The sequence below is a fragment of the Propithecus coquereli genome, unplaced genomic scaffold (assembly GCF_000956105.1).
Source record: "Propithecus coquereli isolate 6110/MARCELLA unplaced genomic scaffold, Pcoq_1.0 Scaffold57, whole genome shotgun sequence".
Taxonomy (NCBI): domain Eukaryota; kingdom Metazoa; phylum Chordata; class Mammalia; order Primates; family Indriidae; genus Propithecus; species Propithecus coquereli.
This window is the reverse complement of record NW_012151618.1, coordinates 172,487-182,397: the sequence shown is the minus strand read 5'-3', so window position 1 is coordinate 182,397 and position 9,911 is coordinate 172,487. Positions and strand designations below refer to the sequence as shown.

Sequence of the window (9,911 nt, the reverse complement as noted above, 5' to 3'; positions counted from 1 at the left end):
GCTATAAACATTCGGGTGCAGGTGTCTTTTTCATAGAGCGACTTTTGTTCTTTTGGGTAGATGCCCAGTAATGGGATTGCTGGATCGAATGGTACTTCTAATTGTATTTCTTTAAGGTATCTCCATATTGCTTTCCACAGAGGTTGCACTAGTTCGCAGTCCCACCAGCAGCGTATGAGTGTTCCTATCTCTCCACATCCACGCCAACATTTATTGTTTTGGGACTTTTTTGTTTTTATTTCAGAGTATTGTGAGGATACAAACATTATAGTTACACTTTATGTCTTTGCCTCACCCAAATGTGGGTTAAAGGCATGCCCTTCCCTCCCTTCAGTGCTCCCCGTGTCCTTTAGTTGTAGGTTTGCCCCCTCATCCCCCTATGTTAGCGCATTATTAACTGGCAAACATTTAGTTGGATTTATTTCATGTCTGGAGTTTCTTATTCTCTTGTTTTAATTGATTAGCAGTTCATTAAATGAAATGAACAGGCCAATTTGATTAGTGCCACGTACAAAAGCCCCAGGAATCAAAGCAGAAAAATGGTCTTCTGCTTGTCCTGTGAGTACTTACAAATTTTAGATTTGAGTTTGTGAACAAAGAATATATAAATTACTTACTTTCTGCTTATGGGGAGGGAGCTTTGCGGGCAGCAAGGGTGAGACGAGCAGCGGCAGGTAGATGAGACTTATGCTTTATTGTCGGGGGGGGATGCAGCCACGGTGAGAACGTGGTGAGTGCTTTTATATGGCTCGGAACGACAGTGGCAATATTTCAAGCAAAGATGTCATCACATGGGTTTTACATAGGAAGTGACATCATGGTTACATAAGCGCTGACTAATGCCTCACTGCAAGGCCAGCAGATGACATGCTGGCAGTCATTTTAGTTTGGCTTAAGAAACTTATTGACTATACAAACAGATTTCCCCTACAGTGCACCCCCTAGGTAACAGGTTTTGTGGCTGACCCACAGGCCCACAGGGAGGTCCCTTGGGTGCAAAGGCCACAGTAACAATACAGGGAACAGCATAGTATTACCAGACTACAGTAAACAGCTCCTAACACTGAAAGGTCCAACGCCAGGATGATGAGAGGTGTCCCCACCATTGTTCTAACGGGTCTCCAGTTAGTTGTTGGATGGCCTGTACCTCACTGTCGATGTCCTTCAAGGCCGAGGAGATATATTCCTGGTGATCAGGTATACATACACAGGTATATATCAGGTATATATGACTGTGCATCTGCCCCCTTGGGCTGCAGTAAGGAGATCAAGGGTCATGTGGTTTTGCAAAACCACCTTTCTCATCTGGGTGACCTCATCCATCCAAAGGGTCAAGGCCTGCCTGGTTTGATTCAGGGCCGAGCAGTATGCTCCGCTAGGGCGTTCACTTCTGTCTCTACCTTAATGGCTCCACCCACAGGGAAAAAGATGGCTACTGGGTAGAACCACCATGGAGTCCGTTTCACCCGATGCTAGTGGGACAACACAGCATCCCAATTATGTGATTTCTTGGTAAAGGTGGGGAGGACCTTCCCTGGGATATATGGCCATCCCCAAGTGCACTTGAGTGCATCTTCCCGTTTAGTGAGCCAGAAGGTAAAGCCACCCATACCAGGCAGTGCCTACTAGCCAACCTTGGATTTTCCATGGAGGTAACCAGACAGTGAGGCCCTTAAACATGGTCCAACTAGCAGTGCAGACGTGCAAAAGGGACAGCCCATGCATGACCACTATTTACACGGCATGCAATTCAGCCCATTGGCTTCTCTGCCCCACCCCCATTTCAAACCAAATTTCATCATGCTCCAACTGGACAGCCACTGCCGTCCATTGGGCTGAGGGGTCACGACTGGACCCATCAGTATACCATACCTCCACTGGAGGGAAACCTCATCCTTCAAGGTACAGGCTCTCTTCCCTAGGTACTACTGTGGTCTGAGGGTCAGCATCAGATACAACTTCAACAGGGCCACATACTGTCTGCAACTCTGAAGTCAAGGGGCTGGAGCTGAACTCTCTTCATAGCTCCAAATAAACTCCCCACTGCAGCAGAGTGGGCATCTGGGCTATCCCTGATCATGGGCTGGCTATCCAGGCCCTCACCCATCCTACTATGGGGTATGTAGTGCTCACTAGCACCTTAGACTGCCCAGTTATAGCTTCACAGGCCTGAAGGGTGGCATACACAGCCGCCAGCTGCTTTTCCACCAAGGAATAGTGCTCTTAGGAGCCCTTCTAAGTCTGGGACCAAAACCCAATAGGGACTTGCAGCTCATGCTGGCATTGCCACAAACCTCAGCCCATCTGGCATGCGTTGTCACATTGAGGTCAAATGGCTGTGAGCAGTCAACCACTTGTAGCATCTGGGCTTATGCGACAGCCCTCTTGGCTGCCCTCTGCCTCCGGGGACCAGTCCCACTGCGTCCCCTTCTTACATAATGCATGCAAAGATCATAACAGTTGGGCCAAGTGGGGAATGGATATACGCCAATATCTCAAGAGCCCCACAAACACTTGTAACTGTTTCACCATAGTGGGTCAGGGGAAGGCTTGAATCTTACCTATAACTGCCTCAGGGATTGCTTTCGTCTTACCCAACAAGACAACACCCAAGAATTTGACCGACAAGCCAGATCCCTGGACCTTGGAGTCAAAGGCAGGTGACAGCTTCTTCTAGATCTGTAAGGGAATCAGAGGTTAACGTTATATCATCAGTATAATGAAACAAGTACATTGTTTTGGATGGCCGATTCCATGTGGCCAAGTCCAGTGCCACCAAACCATGACATATGGTCGGGCCATGGAGGTAACTTTGCAATAATACCACAAATGTCCATTGTCGTCCTTCCCTTAAAAATTAACGCCAAGGTTTTCTTTCTTTTCAGATCCTCAAGTATGTTCCATGTAATGAAGCACAGTCACTACAGTTCCCGATTTGGCAGCAAACTTGGGTTGCAGTGCATCGGTATGCATGAGAACGGCATCATATTTAACAACAATCCAGCCCTCTGGAAAGCAATTCGACCTTTCTTTATAAAAGGTGAGCAGGTACCTGGCTGCATTCTTCTTCTTCTTCTTTCTTCTTCTTCTCCTTCTTCTTCTTCTTCTTCTTCTTCTTCTTCTTCTCCTTCTTCTCCTTCTCCTTCTTCTCCTTCTTCTCCTCCTCCTCCTCTTCTTCTTCTTCTTTTCTTTTTCTTCTTTTCTTCTTCTTCTTCTTCTTTCTTCTTCCTCTTCCTCCTCTTCCTCTTCCTCTTCCTCTCCTTCTCCTTCTCCTTCTCCTCCTTCTCCTCCTTCTCCTTCTCCTTCTCCTTCTTCTTCTTTTTTTTACTATGAATGTATCTTTTTTTTGAAATCATGTTTTAAATTCTGCTGTATCACAGCTTTGAAATAATAATAATAGAAGAAAGAGCTAACATTCATTATACCTTTATTGCTTTATTGTATAGTAGGCTCTGTTCCAAACACTTGATATTTTAATCCCACAACAACTCATATGATAAATGCTCTTATTTACACTTTACAGATGAGAAAACTAAGGCATTAAGAGGTTAAGTAACTTCCCCAAGGTCCCAAAATTAGTAAATAGCAGCCCAGGATACAACCCCAGAGCTTACATTTTTTAGCCACCACAATTTTTTTTCTTCCTGTTGATGTAAGAAGCAATGTCATGGATATAAAGAAGAGAGGAATCTGTATCCTTAGGGCCATTTCAGTTAAGAATTTAGTGTTTCAGCCATATGTTCCATTTAAACATGGCCAAACAACGTGTTTGCTGAATCATTGACTATCGGCCTAGATGTCTTAGCAGAAAGCAATTTGTGAATGAAATCAGAAAACTTTAGAACTGGGAAGAACAATTTATGCTGTCTCATCTAGCCTCTGAGTTCTGCAGTTGAGGAAATACAGTCCTAGAAAGGTTGTGATTTTCTCCCAGGCAACATAGTGACTAATGGACGAGCTGTGACCCAGTTCCAAGCCGTCTTATCCAGTGATTTCCCCCTTTTACATATCAAGCTGGAGATGAAGCTGTTAGGAAATACATATGACTGGCCTATGACATTAACATCAAGCATGAAGAAAGACAGTCGTGCCCCAGAAACCTTGTCAGTAGTGGAATCTGGGGCTGGGGGGACTTTGTGTCTGACTCCCTGTCCCTGGATATTCTTCCCTCCAGCCAGCCTGTGCAGTGAGCCTCGCCACCTCCTGTGTGGCTGCTCAGACAGGCAGAGCCACGCCAGTGCTGCCCCTCACCAAGACTCAGCACAACACTGTTGGGGACCCCAGTGTGTTAGTTTCCTGTTGCTGCTGTAACAAATAACCACAAGCTAAGTGGCCTAAAACAACACATTTATTATCACACATTTCTGTAGTCAAAAAGTCTGACCTGGCTAAAAAAGTCAACAGACTAAAAAATCGAAGTGTCAGCAAGGCTATGTTCCTTTCTGGAGTCTCTAGGGGTGAATCTCTTCCCTTGCCTTTTCCAGCTTCTAGAAGCCACCCATGTTCTTTGGCTCGTGGCCCTTCCCTCTGCCTTCAAAGCCAACAACAGCGGGTCAAGTCCTTTTCGCATCACCTCTCTCTGACCCTCCTCTGTCATCACATCCCTCTCTGACTTTGGCCTCAGTTGGAAAAGGCCTTGCTTTTAAGGACTCATGTTTTTAGATTGGGCCCACCCAGACAATCCACAATCATCTCCCCATCTCAAGATCCATAATGTTAATTATGTCTGCCGAGTCCCTTTTTCCATGTGAGGCAACAGGTTCCAGCGATTAGGACCCAGACAATTGGCGGGGGCGGAGGCTATGATTCTTCCTACCACTCATATTGGGGAAGGTCAATCTCCTTCATTCCTTCCAGAATGGACTAATGGAAAAAAGTATAGGACTCAGGGTTGTAGGTTGTGGGTTCAAGTCCCAGCACTGCCTCTTACTAGCTGTATAACCTTTGGCAGTCACTTAGCCTCCCTGAGCTTCAGTTCCCTTAGCCACAAAAGATGACAAATATCATAAAACTTGTACTCTAGGGCTATTGTAAAGAACAAATGAAATAATGCTGTAAGATCCCATAGAAATGTGAGTGTCATTTTACTTTGTTGTTTGGCTCAGGTGCATTAGGAATATGTGAACTACTATTTAGGAACTAAATACTAGTGAACTAGTTAACTTTCACATACCAATATCCTCCCTGACATGCAAGAGCTGATAGAATCTCTAAGTTCATTCATCTGTGTAACAAACTACCGTTTTCATCATTGAGCTAGATGCCAAGATACAGAAACAACAAGACACAGTCCCTGCCCTCAGGGAAATTATATGGAGCGTGGGGGTGTAGGGAACTGACTTGGGAAGGGAAAGACCAGCACATCACCAAATAGCATCATAGGGTGGTAACGCGAGGGGTGTGCACTGAGCAATATAGAGACCAATGGACCATCTTAAGCTCACTGAGGGGTCAGGGGAGACTTTTCAGAGGAGTGGATGCTTACAATAAGTTTTGAAAGAAGGTAAAAGCTACCTAATTAAGAAAGTGTGATGAAGAAGGACATTCCAAGAGTAAAGAGCAGGATATTCAAAAAGGCAGAGAAGGATAGATTAACGTGTCTTGTCCTGGGTCCTGCCAGTAGGCGCTTACGCCTGTTAAGCCAAGGAGTTGAGCTTATCTCAAAAGCTATGGAAATCACTAAAGATTTTCAGCAGAATGACATGAAGATGTTTGTGTTGTAGAACAATCCCTCTAGTAGTATAGTGAATGGGTCAAAGGAAGGAAGTGTGACTTCGTGGGCAGCGAGAACAGTTAGGAGCCACTGCAGGGATGAGTGGCAAATGGAAGGGAGGCCACCAGCAGGAGATGTTAAAAGAGTAGACAGTGCAGTGCTTGGACATGAAACGAATCAAAACCTCCTTGTGACCTGTTTTAAGATTAGCCCTGTATGTGGAAGATCAGATTTTATAATAAAAATGCTACAGAACTGGACCCAAATTCAATGCCAAAAATAGGGGGCTCATTGCTTCTCCAAAGTTCACTATAGTATTTGACGTTTCTATAATCAATCAGAGTCCTAAACATTTCTTGATGGATTTCCTTGCAGAGTTAGGTTCCTTGTTGGTTTTCTAGATATAGTAGAAAGTTTGGGACAGGTTTTGGTATCTTAATCAGTAACATTAATCAAAGTATTGACTTACTGGATGTGTCTGTGCAGAAATAGTTAAGTGTAATTTAGGCAATGGCCCGTCTTGGGAGGTTGGGAGGGGTAGGGGGTGAAGAAATAGCATGTGCTTCCTGAAATTGCCAAGAAAGTTTTCTAAATTGTTGGAATTGGCTGATTACTTGCTCAATTTTCTTTCTCTCTCTTTCTCTTTCTTTCTTTCTTTCTTTCTAGACAAGGTCTGAAAGCTAGAGTGCACTGGCATCATCATAGCTCACTGCAACCTCAAACTCCTGGGCTCAAGTGATCCCCCTGCCTCAGTCTCCCAAGTAACTAGGATGATAGGCATGCTCCACCACACCTGGCTAATTTTTCAACTTTTTATAGAAATGGGGTCTCGCTCTTGCTCAGGCTGGTCTTGAACTCCTAACCTCAAGCAATCCTCCCACCTCAGCCTCCCAAAGTGCTAGCATTACAGACGTGAGCCACTGCAGCCAACCTCAATCTTCTTTTGACCTCAATCGATTCTGTACTTTTTAGCACATTTTAAAAATTAAATCATGTCTACATTGTACCACTGCCTATAAGCAATTATATTAAATTTTGCCTGTAAGTTTGAAATGTGGCTTCAAGTTCTTAAACATACAGGCAAATCACTCACCAGCCTGGGAGAAAACCACCGGTGACATTCTAAGCCAACCCTTCCACGCGAAGTGTTGAGTCATTAAGGAATCATTTGTCCCACTTACCGATGTGGTAGTCACCCAGAGAACAACATCCGGGCCTTTCACATCTGCGGCGTTCTTCCTTGGGTCAGAAAATAAGCTCCTACCAACTTTCCTTTACATATCTACGAAAATCTTAAAAGTCTAGGACCACTCCTCGGGTCTACTTTCTTATTTGTAAAGTCTGCCTTCAGGCATGAGGCTTCTGTAGCATAACTGATTTTCATTTTTAAAAAGTTTTTTGAGAAAGAGGATATAGTCTTTTGAAGTTATGCCTACAAAGTTCCCCAGGATTTTTCATCTCATTTCAAGAACTCCGACTTTAACAGCAAGTCTAAATAATAAAAGACTTTAAAAAGAGAGATTACTCCTAGAGGAAGTTCAAGGAAACTTAGGACAAAGAGAGAAAGGAGGACTTTGGGAGTTAAACCCTCATGACAGGCCACCTACCATCAGGACCCATTAGCCACTGCTCCCATGGTCAGGAACTGAGCAAGGGCACGATCAGAGCCACTTCGTTCATTCATTCATTCCTCTGTTTGACAAATATGTATGCGGGGCCTCTACGTACTATTTAACTTGAAATACTATGATAATAAATGGTTGTCATCGTCTTTAAAGGGTTCCCAGTTGAGGGGGGAAAGACTGTTAAGCAAACAAGGAATTGTTTAGCTGTTATGCCATTGGTTGAGTGAAATAAACCTGGAAGTAGTTTGAAAAGAAATCAAAACTAAGAGAAGGGCACTTCTGGTGATTTATAAGACTAGCATTTTACACATATAACCTACAATTAAACAGGAAGGACTTTAGATCAAATAGTTAAGATCCAATTTGACTAGTTCCATAGTAATATCCTGCCACCTGTTGAAACATAAAATAAATATGACCCTGGCCAAATCCAAACCATCCATAGAAGGATATGTGAAAAATCACTGATTTGTGATTTATGACCACAAGGACTAACTATTTTGTTTGCAGTCCCACAGATAATTTGCCAGAGCATGAAGAAAAGTTTAATTTTGAATAGTTTGTTTAAAATATTTATTTATTCATTCCTTTTGAACCATGAAGGTAGTACATACATGTAGAAAATTAGAACACAAAAAAGCATAAAAAATAGGAAAATTTCTACCAAGTTATTCAATAAAAAATTGTGGACAACCAAGCTCCAAGCATAAAAAGCTACGACGTCCTGATTGTGTGTGTGTACTGTGGAGTTTGTGTTGGCTCATTCTCTGCTCTGTACCCTGCAGCTCTGTCGGGCCCCAGCCTTGTTCGCATGGTGGCGATTTGCGTTGACTCCATCATAACACACCTGGACAGGTTGGAGGAGGTGACCAACAAGTCAGGCTACGTTGATGTGTTGACCCTCATGCGGCGCATCATGCTGGACACCTCTAACGTGCTCTTCCTGGGGATCCCCTTGGACGGTACTGGAATTTTCACTCTCAAAACTTGATTGTGCCCTTTATTGAACAAGGGGGCGAGAGGGGTAGCAGACTAAAGGAAACACACACCGTTTCGTACATTGCTCTTGTCTAAACATTGCTAACTATTCCTAAGCATTTTTTCCCTAGCATTTCTGCCTTGCTCACTTATAAAATATAAATTTCCATAAAGTAGGGACCAGCTTCTATTTCTTTTGGATCTCTCCTTATCGCTGTAGGAAATAGTACTCTACTCACAGTCAAAACTTAAATGTGCTCTGTTCATTTGACCATTAACACACCCTACCACCAATCAAACTTATATTTAACTACTTCCAACCATTCTTTTGGGCATGAAATAAATATACATACATACGTATATACACATACACACACGCCCTTCCCTCAAAGCTACTTAATATGAAGACTTTGACTCTATGTGGTAAAAATGGTGATGCTGCAGCTGCCTGTAGCTGCTATGTGTCTGCTCTCTTCCAAGCAGTGTAAAAAGTTGCTTTGTGTACACCGTTGCCATTTAATACTTATGACAACCCTGACAAGATGTTTCACTCAAAATGTTACTTTCCTCACTATGATACAGAAACGAGTATTAAAACATGCGCACGCAACTCTACCACCACCAAAAACCAAATATTAATCATTTGGATTAATTCCATTCTGCTGTTGACATTAAGTATGTCCAGGCTTAATGTGATTTTTTTTACTGAATTAATTCACAGCAGTGTTCATTGTTTCATAGATTCATTCAACAAACATTTGTTGATTGCTTGTTCTATGCCAGACACTGTTCTAGGTTCTCGGGATAGAGCAGTGAACAAGACAGATAAAAATCTTGCCTTCAAGGAGCTTACATTCCAGTGGGGAAAGGACCGTAAAACAAGTAAACATCTAATAAGATATTAGGCAATAATAAGTGCCTGGAAGGAAAAACAAGGCAGGGAAAGAGGACAGAAAGCGAAGGAGGGGTCCATGGGATGGGGCATGACTGTCTTGGACAGAGTGGTCAGAAACGGCTTCTGCAGAGAGGACATTTGAACACAGCTCAGATGAAGGGAGGCCACGAGCCACGTACAGATGTGAGGGCAGTGCATTCCAGGCAGAGGAACCACGCTACTTTCAGCACCTGCCCCGGCCACCTGAGCCACGGTGTATGCTGCCTGGTTTACCACATTTGGACAAATAGTCAAGCTCCCTTTCCCCTTCCGGCTCTCATTGCCTCGCCTCCCCGACCCTGGCTCCTCCTCACAAGAGCTGTAGGAGCCTCATCTGATTTGGGTGTGAGCCCCCACTCACTTGGAGGATTTTTAGTCACACTCTCTTGCCTGGTCCCCTTCCACTGCCAGCGTGCCTGTTCTACAGACGTCGCTTCTGAAGTTAGGCAGGCTCGTATTTCACAAGCCCAGGCTCCTGGGCACCCCTCCAGCCTAGATTGTTAGGTAGGATCATGGAAAGGGTGTTGTAAATCTCTCCATCATGCTAGAGAACCTGCATAACCCATACAGAGTTACATCAATTTCCTTTCCACCAGGTCCTTGTCAAACTCTCCATTTGCCTAGGGGACCCAAAGAGGAAATGACATCGCCCTGAGGTCAG

At 43.9% G+C, this 9,911-nt stretch overlaps 1 protein-coding gene across 1 annotated transcript in view; it reads left to right on the top strand.

Annotated features, from left to right (window-relative positions):
• The window catches only part of LOC105821381 (aromatase), a 110,552-nt gene that overhangs the window by 91,544 nt on the left and 9,097 nt on the right, over positions 1–9,911 (top strand). Inside the window, exons 4-5 of the mRNA XM_012658082.1 lie at positions 2,886–3,040; positions 8,124–8,300. Of these exons, the coding sequence (XP_012513536.1) occupies positions 2,886–3,040; positions 8,124–8,300 (332 nt within the window). The remainder of the gene's footprint in view (positions 1–2,885; positions 3,041–8,123; positions 8,301–9,911) is intronic.